The sequence below is a fragment of the Phaseolus vulgaris genome, chromosome 9, assembly GCF_051622355.1.
Source record: "Phaseolus vulgaris cultivar YP4 chromosome 9, ASM5162235v1, whole genome shotgun sequence".
Lineage (NCBI taxonomy): Eukaryota > Viridiplantae > Streptophyta > Magnoliopsida > Fabales > Fabaceae > Phaseolus > Phaseolus vulgaris.
In genome coordinates, this window is record NC_143506.1 from 27,870,718 (window position 1) to 27,886,042 (window position 15,325).

A 15,325-nucleotide genomic window follows, 5' to 3' on the forward strand; every position below is an offset into this window, starting at 1 on the left:
GTTACTTATATACAAAAGGGTATCACACACAGTGTGTGAAGGATAAGTGCAGCATATATGGAAAGCTGAGTAGAAAGAACTCCATGCAGGGTAGCTGTCAAACATGCCGTAAAGAGAACCTGGAAATCATTACATTACTCACTAAATTAGAAAAGGCATTTTGATCAAACATCAAATGCTGAATTTGATAAACTGCAAACGAAACGGTTACATGCAAATGATGTTCAGTTGGAACAGTCAATGGTCAAAGCCAAAATAAACATTGAAAACAATAAAATTTTCAAACTTGACCATTTGAAAAAACACCAAGAAAATTAAAAACAGAAAGGAGACTTTGACATTAAACATTCCTCATTGAGCCAACCCAAGTCAATCTCAGCAAAAGGGGATATTTGCTTTTATTCAATTTTTTCTAAATTCAAAGGGAGACACACACAGAACAGGACATGCTTTCCTGTCAATTTCAATTTTGTTTACTCATTTCTTTGTCTTCTGACTCACAAAAGGATTGACCATTGATCACTCACTCGTGCCACTTTAAATCTTACCAAATTAAACCACGTTTTCAATAAGGTTTTTCGGGTCATGAATTGCGAAAATATAGATCCTAATACAATAATCAATTTTGTATGATTGTCTTCTTTTTGGTGGGTTTGTTGGTCTTGATTGATACATGTGATGATACATAGTTCTTGAGCTCAAAAGATCATGTATAAACATAAAACCTTTTAAGGAAAAGAGATATTTCATGTTTAGTAAAATTTGAAGTGGTGAGAAGCTGAATGATTGATACATCACCACCTTCTATTTTACCAATATGATTTCTGATTATCTTTATTATAAGTGTTTCGAAAGAAAAGTTACTAAAAATCATTTCTACCAATAGTGTTTATAATTATCTTTATTATAAGTCTTTCAAAAGTCGCTGAGTACGAAGTTACACTGTGTTATTCAAATGTGATTGAAAACTATTGCTTTTTTACTATAATTTGTCAAGAGTGATATTAATAATATAATATAATATAATAGATATATTATTATGTATATGTTTTTGTATAAAGTTTCTTTTTTACATCAACCCATCTTTGTGTAATTTAGTCCTTAATTGAATTATAAACTAATTTAAAATGTAATTTTAGTAAGTAACTAAATTTTTGATAACTTAGATTAGAAAGCAATTTAAATTATGATTCACACTAATTAACTTATTTGTCATTATATAGAAATAACTTTACTGATCAATTATATAGAAATCTATTGAGTTACAATATTACATTGAGATCACTCATTAACAATCTTATATAGAAATTAATCCAATGGTCATATAGATACTAATTAAATGAACATATTATATTGAAACTAATATAGTGACTCAATATAGAGAAAAAATTTGTCACTAAATTGATCTCTAGATAATGAATATTTATCATTAAAATATTATTATTATTTATTTACATATTTAATCTTCATATTTTAAATTAATAAATAATATAGAAAAATTAATATATTAAGACCAGTTAAAAAAATTATGTACTAAAAGTTTACAATCATTCAAAATGGAGTATTTCTATTGCATAAAAACAATATATAAGATAATATATCTACAAATTTTTTTATTTTTTATTTTATAGTTAAGGACAACTTTAAAATAATTGATTTTTTATGACACTTTAATCTAATAAGTCTTGTGCAAAAGAATATCGTACACACACACACATATATATATATATATAACTGATTAAAAATTTAACAATATAATAGTCATTAGATATAATTGAGTTTAATACTCTTAATTAAATTCAATAAAAAAAAATTACTGAATGCTACTTATAAATGTTTTTATGATTGGCATCAGTTTTCATGGTTTTAATATTAAGTCATAACATTCTATTTATTATTCAAATTTTTAAATTGACAATTAATAATAAATGATATATTATTATCTTAGTATATATATATATACTATTTTCAAATTCAGTTTTATTCACATTTTAAATACTATAATAATAATAATATACTAGCACTATCAGTTTTTCTTACAAATAGTTACTTTAAAAAAATATTTAATATTTAATATTTTATTCAATTTTTAATGTTTTACAGATATACAAGTATTTAAATATTATCATAATAAGTTGAATATTATATGACTACTTATGTCAACTTTTTTTTCTATGAAATTCAGAATATAAAATTAAAATATATTAGTTATATATAATGCATAATTTAATTTGTTATATAGTTATTAAATAAATTTTATGAATAATCATAATTACAAAAAAGACTTTCTTAATATTTATTTAATTTTTATATAATTCTTAACGTCAAATAAATTAGTAAACTATTATATATGTAATTTAATTTTATTCAAATCCTAGAAACTGTTACAAAAATTGAAACAATAATAATTACTATTTTGTTAAATAGTTAGATTTCAAATAAGAATATATTTAAGATTTATTAATTAACTTTATTCAAGTCTTGACTATTTTAAAGATATATAAATAGTATAATAATAACATTGAATATTATATTACTACTTATTCACAATTTTTAAAGATAAAAAGTATAATAATAACATTGAATAGTAATTTATTTCAAATATATTTTAAGATAAGTTATATTTAGTGGTGATGATTGTCTATATCTTATTAAAGTTTAAAATAATTTAAAATGTTTTATTTCAATTAATAATGAAGAATATAAATATTATATATAAGTATAGGTTCGTTTTATTACTTAAATATATTTTGTAAATAAAGGTAATTCAAAATAAGGAATTTATTGATGTTTTTCCTGATTTTAAATAATTAATTGTGTAAGTAATATGTAAATTTAATTGAGTTTGAAATTTTATAAAGAATTAAATCAATTACATTAGTTATATTTATTCCAGATTTTTAATAATCATAAATTAATAGAAATAATATTAAATAAAGTTTTTAAAATTCATAGATAAGTTCAATTATAGTATTATATTTGAATTCTTTTAAATTTATTATTATTGTTTCTATTAAGGCTTAAATATGGTTTTAGTTATTATAAAATATGGGAGTTTTAACTTTAGGTCTTATTTATTTATTTATTTTTGGTTTCTGTAAAACTAATAATTATCACTTTTGATTCTTAATAGTATATGATATTACTTATTTATTTATATGTTAAATAAAAAATTAAGTAATAATTTCAATGAATTATTTAAAATAAACATTAGACACTAAAAATAATTGTTTATATTTTGTAGGATTACACATCAAAGAAAAATATTTTATTGGATTTAAAACAAAAATTTACATATTTTATAATGATTAGAAAAGTAACTTTAAATTTTATAAGATAAAAAAATAAAGAAAAATATTTATTAAAATATTATATATAAATGAAATTCTCTAATTCTATATTTTTACTTCATCCTTAATTATATTTTAAAATAAATAAATAAATAAAAACAAAATTATCCAAACATTAAAAACAGTTATCATATAATCACCAACTATTTTTTAAGCACTATTATTAATATATTTTTTTTCTTAAAATATATAGAGACTAGTGATAATATATAAAGAAAATTCCTCTATTTAATAAGCATATTCTATAATTCCAATTTACCTTTATTAAAATTTTAAATAAAAAAATATTGAAAATAAATTATTTAAAACTAAGCTCCTCTTCTCTCACTTTCATATTTTTTATCTTTCTCCATCTTAATATTCTTTCTCCATCTTTTTCAAAATTTCTATGTATTATTTCTAAATTAGTTTCTCTAAACTCCATCTCTTTCATAATTTGATCACAGTGTGCAGTAGTTAGGGTGTTAGGAATCATTTTCAACCGATTAGATTTTCAAACAAAGTTTTGGTTGCTCAAAAGATGTTTATCATCTTTCTTTGCTTATGAATTTATCATTAATCTTGGAGGGGTTAATTGAGAAAAAAGACTCTCTGAACTTGGTTAAGCTCATACCAAAATTTGGTTATCTTTGGATATTTTACTCTAGGTCTATTTTGGGTAACTCTCTTGCTTGAGCTCAAACTTTCTTTGAAATGAGAAATTACGGATAAGAGAAACTATTTATATTTTTGGTAGAACCTTAAGATAGATGAGCTAGATGTTAAGGTAAAATTGTCACATTATTTTGAGTTTTATCTAGGGTTGTGTGTTGTTCAAACATATTTTAGATATTTGAGCTTGAGAAGAATCTAAATTGAGATGAGATTTGTATAGTTTGAATGAATGAAATTGTTCTGTGTTTATTAGTTTTATGTTAGAATAATACATCTGGAAAAAATTGGTTCAGGTCATGGTTATTTTAAAGCCAAGTATTCAATGTTAAGCATAAGAATATTTATGAGTTTGATGTGAATGAATACACACTTTGAATTTGAATGATAAAAGGTTGGATGATGTTTGAGAAAATAATGGATTGTATTTTGAATGTGTTTAAGAGTTGTACATGTTAATATGGTTTTGAGTAAAAATTTGAAAATATATTTGATTATGTTGCATGTGGTTGATTTTATGATAGTTTCACTCAAGCAAAAATAGAATAAAGAATCAAGCCTTACTCTTGGGCCTATTATCACTCAAGAGAAGGACTTTTTCCCCTCAAGAGAAAATAGAGTTGTAAGTCAATCTTTGCTTTGTACCAAAATTTTCACTCAAAAAAAGAAATATTTGCTCAAGCGAGACAATTTTTACTCAATCTAAAAAGTATTTTTTTTCTCTCTCTCCACTTGTCTCTATAATGGATTGTATGTGAATTTTTATTATAAATGAAAAATGAATATTATTTTGCATATTTAATTGAATTGTGATTTTTTTTCAAATGATGTATGTTGCATGAAAATGGTTGTTGAAAGTGATTAAAATTAAATGAATTTGTGTTTACAAATTTGGGATGATATATGAATTTTTGTTTGATTTGTGTATTAAGTAATGACAATTATGTTGTAATAGAAATCCCCTTTATTCACTAATGGTCTAAGTCACAGAATAAGATATCAAGTCGTGAGAAGCTCAGGAGGGAGTCCTTACACACCATAACATGTATAGATGTGAGACTTGAGTTGTATTGAACTTACTCTATTCCATTATCATTGGGTCCAGTTGTTAATCTAAGTCTTGAATTGGATCAAATGTTAGTCTCTAGTAGGACATACTTAATACGAGTCTTCTTAAAAATGTCAGTTGATATTCCATTTGTTAAATATCTTTGATGTATAAATATATGTGTATTTATATGGTTGTTGTATGTTAGTTTTTGAATGAAATTGAATTGTTGTGGTTTGTTAATTAAAAGATCTCATTTTGTACACAATTTATTACATTGAAAATTTATTTTAATAGCTTATCCTTGTGTATGTTGTTATGTTGTGATCTACAATAACTGTATTATGAACATGAACAGATATAGGTACAAGTGCAAGAGTGATAAGTGTCTAATTTCAGTAATATTTCATATTAAAATATAGGAACTTAAAAATATTAATTTCTAAAAAACATATAAAATAATCCTTAATTTATGAATTTATACATGTTTACATATTTTATTATCTTAATTTGAATAAGAGCATTTTGTTCCCAAATTTGATGTTAATTTCAGGTTTCTAAGGAAGAATGGAGATGATTGACTAAAGAAGAATAATATAAGCTAAAAGGAGAAAGTTGGAAGACCTGGAACGCACAAAAAGTGCAAAAAAAAGTCCAACTCAGCAGCGAAGCACCTTGCTCAAGCGAGTCTGTTCTTGCTTGAGCGAGAATGCTTTGGGGATAGCATAAAAAAATCAACGTCTTTCTCGCTTGAGCGAGCTACATCTCGCTTGAGCAAGAAAGCGTTAAAAGCATTGAGCCATTTTATGTTTTAATTAACAAGCCCATCAACGCGACACCTAACCCTAGCAAATTAGATTAAATAAGGACCTTGAGGTTCAACCCTAGTGTGCTAGATTGAGAGGAAAACTTCATACATATGGAAGTACATATCGCTCTAAAATTGTAAAACTTATGAAACTTATGGAGAACAATTTAATGAATTACATTATTAATTTAATCTACAACAAAAACATAAATAATTTCATTAGTCAACTGGGAAAAATTCATAGGTTAACACTAATGTCATCTTCACATTCATCTCTACATTCTCATCATTATCTTTCAAATTATTTCTTTTTTTTTCTATATTGATAAACACTTGAAGTAAAAACTTAGCATATATATTGTACTTTTATGTAAATCGAAAACTTGAATATATCTTTTTGGCATGATCATAAAAAATCTCTAAAATCGTTAATAACAAATGACAAAGTTAAAAACACTAGTGCAGAAACATAAAACAAATGCGGCTATTTCGAATTTATAAATGCGGCTTTATAACCGCATTTGATCAACACGCACTTGTAAATCAAGAAATATAAATGCGGTTATATAGCCGCATTTATAAATACCATTTACAAGTGCGGTTATTTGCTTTAACCGCACTTGAATATGCCAAATCATTAAAAAAATTAAAAATTTTAAAACATCGTCAATCTTGTGTGAAGCCAACGTTGATGAAGAGTCACGGGAGCGAACAACGGTGGCGGCAGCAGAAGCGACGGCGGACAGGGAAGCAGCAACAGAGCAAACCAAAAAATCCACAAGAAACCACGAAGACAATAAAAGAGTACTAAGCAATGCGAGAAACCAAACAATGTAAGAAAATTGAATGTCAGCCAACGAAACAGTGCTTCGAGACCACCAATGCAAGGAAAAAAAACATATATAAGAAAAACGAAAAACATTTATGCATATATTTGTGAAGATGAAGAGGAAGAAAGAGAGTTCAAGAAACTTACATTGCACAAATGGAATGGAGATGCAGCAGAAGGAGACGAACTCAGAGTGAGAACGCGAAACGAAGGCAAAGGCGAGAAATAAAGTTTGAAATTGTGTGTGGCGCGCTTCAAAATTTAAGGTAAAAAAGGATTTACAAATGCGGTTAAAGGTAAAACCGCATTCGTAAATCAAAATAATTTCAAAAATACCACCGCGTTTTTTACGAAAGCGGATAGCGCAAAAGCCGCACTAAATAAAACGTATCTTTTTTCTTTGCACTAAATAAAGCGTATTTTTTTTTTTTTTTCACTGGTGAAAATTAAGTTGATTTCGGAAATTTCATTCAATATAATGACATTCAAAGAGCATATTTCATAAAAAAATATATATATTTCAACAATTCATGAAAATCAAAACATAAGTTAACATAGCCACTTATTATTCAAATTACATCACGAAATAACATTAATCTAAACAGAAACCAGAAACAAACAAACAAAAACATAGAATCCTAAGCCATCTAATCATCATCATGTTGAATCTTCTTCTCCATCTCATCCAAACCAAGACGCAAACTATCAAAATTCATCTGATTTTCTTCTTCATGCGCCCGCTGCAACTCCTCTTCAATCCTGTATTTATGAAAAATATACCATTAAGTAGTTCAAATCTTCAATGCACGATCTACACTGTAACTTTATGATGTGTAAAAAGTCCACAAAATTCAATGCAACAAGTATTTCCATTTAAACTAGAAAACTACATCTAAAACTTGAGATGGAGAAGTTCATTGTATTTTCAGAAAAGGGAAACCAACCTCCTTCTGGCAAAATTAGTTAAATTCTAACATTTGTAACATTTCCCAGAACAGGAGATTAGCAATGACTATTAAGGAACAAACAGTTAAATTTTGACTACATTCTTTTATTGCTATGCACTTTTAACTATCAGCGTATCATGTTTGTTCTTTTTCACTTCATACATTCATGTCTCATTACAAAATTGAAATGGAAAGAGGGATCATACCCTTTTACATTGGAAACATCTGAGGGGTTGCTGGAGGAACCTTCACCACGGTGGATACCACTGGAGTTTGGAGCAGACACATTGGGGATAAACTGTGTTAAAAGTGGATCAGGCACTACTTCAGCTTTGCTTCCACTGGCAGGAAATTTCATGTCAACCACTGTTTCCTCAACTGTGAAATTGAACACTGAATAATTTATGGTTTGAAAGGGATCTGCATGATGAGTAAGCTATTTCTGGCACAAGAACTCCATTTAAAAAGACATAAAAGGAAAAATTAAACTATAACAGAGCAATAGAAAAAATTCATGAGCTATGCTACAAATGCACAGAGCTAACAAAAATACATAATTTCTGTGACACATCCAAAATTTCAAGTGTCAAAGGCACTCGTGCACAATGGAAACTGTAGAATCAGCCTTTTCATTACTTTTGGTATGCCACTATTATGAAACAATAAAGAGAAGAAAAAATTTGCAAATTCACCTTTATCAAATTCAGGACCATCTGCTTCGGCTTGGTCATGATTTTCCTCCCCAATACCATATCTAAGAAATCCCCAAGTTCCATTGTTTCCCTGCCCCAGTTCATGAGACTGAACTCCTTGTTTGATGCTGCTCAATTCCAACTGCAGCTTCTCCAGGTTTCTTCTTGAGGCAAGACCTTGAGACTGTTGCTTTGGCATATTCCTCTCCATTGTCCAAAAAAACTTTGTTTGCTGTTGCTTTCAAGGGTTAGGAAATGGTATTTATATACAAAATGGTCGCAAACTGAGTAAAGCATAAAAGAAGCATAAATGGAAAGTTTAGTAGAATCTGGGGTACTTTTTCAAACTTTCCATATACAGAACCTGAGAATCATTACATTGCTGATTAAATTTGGAAAATAATTTTGAACATTGTTGAAGACTGACTAAATCTTTACTGTACCATACATCAAACACGAGAAATGCATAAAATCCAAACGAAACAGTTACATGCATTTTGTTTAGATAGAATATGGTCAATGGTCAATTCCAAAATAAACATTCAAAACAACAAAAAATCTAAAACTTGACCATTGACTAACATTAAACATTGCTCACTGAGCCAACCCAAGTCAATCATGGCAAAAGGGGATTTTGTCTTTTACTCATTTTTTTCTACTTTCAAATGGAAACAAACTCAGAAGAGGACATGCTTTCTCTTCAATTTCAGCTTTTTCTTGCTCCTTTCTTTCCCTTCTTAAACTCTCAACTTTCATTTCTGACAGAAAAAGATTGGCTGTTCATCACTCACATGCCACTTTGCCCCTTATTGCCAACACGTGTTGCCAAATCAAACCACGTTTACAAAAAACTTTTCTCTGTAATAAATTACGATAATTACAATAATCAATTACTATTATGTATTTTCAATTATATTTTAGTTAAATTTATTTAACCCCATTTCCTCTACTTGTATGTCAACAACCATTCAACTCCAAGTACATTTATTTAGAGCGGATGGTATTCTAAAGTATATGTACACTTTATTTTAACACATCTTATTTTCATGAAATTTGTTTTAATTGGGATAAAGTTTTAAATAAAATAATTTGTTTCAAATACTTTGGTCTTAATTATATTTTAGTCTCTAAACTTTAGTTAAATTCAGTTATAGATCTCCAATTCTTTTATATTTCGTGAACATTTTTATTTTTCAATTTTAAGAAGCTAAAGTGGTTTTTGTTAAAATTTGGGAACCAAAATTGAATCAATCCAAATTTTAGAGATTAAAAATTTAATTAAGCATTTTTATTGACAAAGTAATTTGGTACTAAAATCAGTTTACTCTTGATGCAAAAAATAATTTTTTTTTATTTTAATCAAATACTTTTCTAAAGTGGACTGAATTTCAAATAATAATTATAATTATTGTCATGATTCTTGAAAAATATAGTTTTTTTCTTTATTAATTAAAATTATAAGCTAGAGCCTTTAAAAAAATTACGGAGTGAAACTGAATGGAGTAAATTATGTTGTAATAAAAGAGAAAGAAACAGTGCAATGCTTGTATTTTAGGAGAAAATGCATAATTTATTTTCTATTTACCATAAGAGAGGAATTTAAATTCTATACTTCTGTCTGTCTATAATTTTCATTTTATGTTTACTGTTTTTTAGCGTTTTTTTATTTATTGTTAATTATAATAATGAATCAATCAATGGATATCAGATGTTTTGAACATTTACCTGTGTAGCAAATATTTATTATGCTAATTTTATTCCTCTATCTATTATTTTTTTTAAGTTATTTTTCAGACTTTAATTTGTTTTATTTTATTTTTACTTATGAGGAATTTCAAATCTAATTAATAATCTTATTTTATGCTATATGTCTAACTAAAATATTTTAAATCAATAAAAATTTTAACCAAAAACCATAAGATTGGTAAAAGAAAAAAATATATATATTGAAGGCATATAATAATGATGTTTGTTACTTCAAAGATTCTCAATTCATCACTTAAGCAATTGACATCTCTTAAATTGTAGAGCAAATTACAAACTCAAATTACCAATTAAGAAGGGTGAAATTGGTTTAAAAAAAAGGACTTCAAATCTCTTCTTAAAAACTTTGATACATAGGGTAAAAATAAATAATAAATAATGAGAATAGTTTCAGTGTATAAAAGGAAATTGGGATAATATTCTCAAGATTATAAAAACACATATTTTTATACTAGTTGAGTTCCAAATATGTCTAGCCTAGTACCTTAGTTAGATTATTCCACTAAATTCTTGAATTATTTAGTTAAAAAAAACATTTTTGCAATTAATACAAGAAAATTCACAATCCTTCTTAATGTCATCAACAAGATAAAGTTAACTACTATTTATCTTGAAGAAAATGAGTTAGCGAACACCCATCAAAGGACATCTCTATACTAGAACCACTAGAACATCTCATCTCTCAATTCCACACTCACTTAGTAGTCACACTCACAATTATTGTAAATTAATCTTTAATTTCTATTATCCTCATCACTTCCAAGCCTTTAATTCAATACCTAACCTAATGCCTATCTAGGGTTAAGGGGTCTCTCTGATCATTGGGTCATAAATAATAAGTGAATAGGTTTCCAACCCAAGTTCCATGATGAACTTCCCCTTTTCTCATTGAAGAAAAAAATAATAAGTGCTTAAATTAGTAGTTTTAGATGGTATCTTGAATAGGTTTCTCAATATATATATATATATATGAACAAAATAAGGTTGTGTATTGGTTTGAGTAACTTTTCAGGATGAATAAAATTTCTTTGACAGTATAATAGTAAAAAATAATTCTTTTATAACTTTTTTTTAGAATAAAATGTTATATTATAATAAAATAATAAGTTTTTTATATCAAGTGGTGTTAAGTTATCATTTAAGAAGTAGAAGCATATTGGCGCATTTTGCTTGTGTTTGTAGCAAGATATTTTTATTAGTGAAAATTCAAACAGTATATAACAACCAAAAATCCAATATTTTAAACATTCATGAAAAACCAAACATAAGTACCTTATCCACATAACGTTCAAATGTCATCAAAATTACCATAAAGCCTTAAACTAACAACCAAAAACAAAGAAACCTAGGCCAACTAATCATCATCTTGAATCCTCTCTATCTCATCCAAGCAAAGACAGAAACCATCAAACTTCATCTGATTATCTTCTTCTTTCACTCACTTCAGCCCCATAGGCCATTGAATCCTATGTAGATGTAAAATATACCATAAATAAGCTCAAATGTTCAATAATACATGCCTGCAGAACGAGGTAATCAGCCATCTAATTCTTAGTTTAGATTAGCTATTCTAAAATACAATGCAGTTCCTTGTTTAGGAGCATGAAGGCTATGAAAAGATGTATGTAGCTAGTAGCAATGCATGTCTGTTTATGAATTCTAAGAAGCAAATTTCATAAATTAAAGTTGATAATACCACCTCTTGATTGAAAGATGCCCTCACATACTTTTGTCTTCAATCACATACTTTTGTTTTCAATGTCCTTCTCTTCACCCGTATCTGTTCCAAAGCTGCAAACAAAACAACCAGCAACATCTAAGCATTGGGTTTAATTAAGAATGTAGCATTGCATAAACCTTATTTCTATGCCTATTGTGAAGACAGTGTAGAGCTATTGCTACTAAGTTTATGCAACATCAGATGGAGGATTTTATTATTTATAAAAAGTTCTCACAGTTTATTGCAATAAATAATTTTAATTCGTAAACTTGGGAATGTATTAATGGAAAAATGATAGCATTTACTTCAAATATTGCTGTTCGTTACAAATATTAACTAACCAGATTAAACATGAGTAAGATAGATTCGGTTATCAGGAGAACATATTAATGAGTGTCACATCATATTGATACTAAAATAATTCAGAGTAAAAGGGTATCATACAACTCAACGAATTCAAGGTTCAGAACAACAGTTTTTAAATTCCAAAAGACAGGAAGAAGCTCTAAAGTTCTGCATATATAAAACTGGCCACATAGTGCTCTAAATTGCAAACTTAATATAATTACCATCAGTCTCAAGCAATAGAGTTAGAGTAAGAGCTTCAGAGAAACAACCTGAATTGTATCTCAACAAATGAAAGTTATTTAAGCGGGAATCAGTAAGCATATTGGCATTATGACATACATTATTCAACTCTCTTAAAAACTTGATCAATTCCCATTTTTCATACCTGTGCAGTACACTAGAAGAGATCAATTCACTTTCATTTGGACTTGAAAACTATCTATGACTAAAACTTGAGGTACAGAATATCATTATCTTTTCAGAAAAGTGAAATCAACCTCCTTCTGACACAGTTACTGATTCGGATTGGCTAAACTTATTTCAGAGGAAGATATGGTAACCGAGACACTTATTTGATGTAGATTGAAACCAGAAAAAAGAACAAGACTACAATTACTTTTTATGTGTGATGGAAATGGCAGAAAAAGGTTGCGTAACTTAGCTCTAAAAATGTCCCTGCAGTGTCATGGTTCACTCACCTCCCTAATATTTCAAAGTAACCTTAACATGGAAAGAATAAGTAAAAATCTCAAAGCAGAATAACTTCATATACGATATATGTAATGTCACATAATGGATAGAATGAATATTATTGTTAACCAACTATGGAAAAACTCCAGGTGAATATCTTGTACAGTACACAAATAATTGTACTATAAATACAACACTTGGAAACTATAGAAGTTATCACCGTCAACTATAGAATAGCTCCCCATATTATGAGAAGCCTTATTATAATTATTATTATTTTAATGTATTGAACAATGAATGAGTTACAATAATACTAAATTCAGATAGATTACTGCACTTGAGTTTATCAGATACTAGTGAAAATGTGAAAAACATTTATAACATTTCCTTGAACAGGAGATTTTATCAATGACTATAAAGGAAAATAAAGTTAATTTTTACTACATTCTCTTACACTTTGCACTTATACCTATTAGTTTCTCATGTTTGCTGTTTTTCACCTCATACAAACATATCGCAAATACAAAACAGACATGGAAAGAAGGATACCCTTTTGTCTTGGAAATGTCTAAGGCATTGCTGGAGAAACCTTCACCGTGATGGATATCACTGGAGTTTGGACCAGACAAATTGCGGACAAATGGTGACATAAACGGATCAGGCACTGGTTCAGCTTTACTTTCCCGGGAAGGATGTTTCATGTCAATCGTTGGTTCCTCAACTGTTAAATTGAACACTGAATAATGTCCTGCATGGTTTAAAAGGAATCTGCATCAAATACTCCTTTATAAATGGTACATCTCAAAATAAGAGTAGGAAAATTAATAAGCTGTTACAAATGCACAAACTGACAAAATACTAGCAAGAAGGGGAAGATTGAGGCAAGAGAATAGGATGTTAAGAAATATGTTTTCTTTACCTTATGTATACGTTTAAAATCATTCATGTTTCTCTAATTTACGGCAACTTTTTATTTGTAAATGCTAGCATTTGGAGTGTTACATGGTAATATCCCTCATTCTAAATTATTCTAATAACAAGGAGAAGACTAAACTATTCAGCACTCTATATACCCTTCTGCAGAACATACAAGAAACTTCCATGGCAAAGCCAAATCTCAGGACAGCCCTAGGCTAAAGGTAAAACCATAAGATCAAATGCAAAATACTAAATGTCAAGTCAAGCCATTCATTCACGCACAAGAATATTGATAGATAAGAATCTTTTAGTCAGGCTTTATCTCTAAGGCAATAGCATTTCTTCATTGCTTTTTTTTTTTATGCCACTGTGTATTAAAATAAAAAGATAAAACTTTCAGAAAAAAAAGCCTAGAATTAAAAAAAAAATCACCTTTATCAAACACAGCACCATCTGCTTCTGTTTGATCATGAACTTCCTCTCCAACACCATATCTAGGAACCCCCCAATTTCCATTAATTCCCTGTCCAGGTATGTAAGACTGAATTCCAAGATTAATGGTGCTCAACTCCAACTGCAGCCTCTCCAGATTCCTCCTTAAGGCAAGACCTTGAGGCTGTTCCTTTGCCATATTCCTCTCCATTTTCTACTCCACCAAAGAAAATCTTTTTGGCTATGGCTTTGAGGGCCTAGGAAGAGCTACTTATATACAAAATGGTCTCACTCTGAGTAAAGGAATCTGTGGTCAAAGCAGCATATATGGAAGGCTTAGTAGAAGCCAGGGTAGTTTTCCAAACTTTCCAAAATAGAACCTTGAAATGATTAAACTATTAATTAGATTTAAGAGAAAAAAAAAATGTGATCACCATTGAAGGCAGAGGACATCTTGGTTGTCCCTTGAATCAACCATGAATTGCATAGACTTCAAAGGAAACGGTTACATGCAAATGATGTTCTGTTGGAACATAGTCAATGGTCAATGGCAAAATAATCTTTGAAAACAATAAAATTTTTCAGACTTGACCGTTTCTGATGAGTGGAGAGTAACACTGCATGCTTCAAAAGTAGAGACACGTGACAACCAAGTGTCGATATGGGCTGGCCCAAAACGTATTTGGGCTTCTATTTAGTAAAAGTTCAATCCGCACGGTGACAAAAAATCGGGTTTTTAATCAAATAATACCCTTTATTCAGCTAAAATATGAGAACTTGATTTTTACGTAGTCGTGGACTTGGTTTTGTTTGGAATTCAGTTGAAAATTTTATAGTAAAATTTAATATATATTTTGAAGAACAGTAATAAATATAGTTGTTTCTTTGTTTAATAGATGTTTGGGAAACTTGAATCCAATGTCTGGTTAGTGTATTTTTTGCTCGGCCCAAATACTGTCCGTAAAAAGGAGTGGGTTGACTGGCCAACAAATGATTGGGAGTGTTTCTTCCTGCACCCCATCATATTTTTCCTTACACTCCATCAGTTAGGTAAAATGATCAAAATAATTTATCTAATTTCTTATTATTCTGAAAAGTTCTTTCCAGAACATACTTTGGAAATTCAAT

The 15,325-nt window shown here is 28.3% G+C and overlaps 2 protein-coding genes across 2 annotated transcripts; both read right to left on the reverse strand.

Moving 5' to 3' along the window:
* Window positions 1-7,219: 7,219 nt before the first annotated feature.
* Window positions 7,220-8,673, reverse strand: LOC137821585 (uncharacterized). The gene is made up of 3 exons (XM_068626242.2): window positions 8,326-8,673; window positions 7,840-8,011; window positions 7,220-7,445 (listed from the first exon to the last, which is right to left on the reverse strand). The coding sequence occupies exons 1-3, from the start codon at window positions 8,534-8,536 to the stop codon at window positions 7,334-7,336; spliced, it is 495 nt and encodes a 164-aa protein (XP_068482343.1). The 5' UTR covers window positions 8,537-8,673; the 3' UTR covers window positions 7,220-7,333.
* Window positions 8,674-11,328: 2,655 nt separating this feature from the next.
* LOC137823157 (uncharacterized) lies at window positions 11,329-14,684 on the reverse strand. The gene is made up of 4 exons (XM_068628305.2): window positions 14,198-14,684; window positions 13,397-13,595; window positions 11,789-11,880; window positions 11,329-11,555 (listed from the first exon to the last, which is right to left on the reverse strand). The coding sequence occupies exons 1-3, from the start codon at window positions 14,406-14,408 to the stop codon at window positions 11,829-11,831; spliced, it is 462 nt and encodes a 153-aa protein (XP_068484406.1). The 5' UTR covers window positions 14,409-14,684; the 3' UTR covers window positions 11,329-11,555; window positions 11,789-11,828.
* Window positions 14,685-15,325: the final 641 nt, after the last annotated feature.

Coding starts and splice junctions, on each gene's coding strand:
- LOC137821585 (XM_068626242.2), bottom strand. CDS start 8,536: ATGGAGAGGAATATGCCAAAGCAACAGTCTCAAGGTCTTGCCTCAAGA. Junction 8,012..8,325: donor TGGTCCTGAATTTGATAAAG/GTGAATTTGCAA, acceptor TCAATTTCACAG/TTGAGGAAACAGTGGTTGAC. Junction 7,446..7,839: donor GATGTTTCCAATGTAAAAGG/GTATGATCCCTC, acceptor TCATAAATACAG/GATTGAAGAGGAGTTGCAGC.
- LOC137823157 (XM_068628305.2), bottom strand. CDS start 14,408: ATGGAGAGGAATATGGCAAAGGAACAGCCTCAAGGTCTTGCCTTAAGG. Junction 13,596..14,197: donor TGGTGCTGTGTTTGATAAAG/GTGATTTTTTTT, acceptor TAAACCATGCAG/GACATTATTCAGTGTTCAAT. Junction 11,881..13,396: donor GACATTTCCAAGACAAAAGG/GTATCCTTCTTT, acceptor TTTTGTTTGCAG/CTTTGGAACAGATACGGGTG.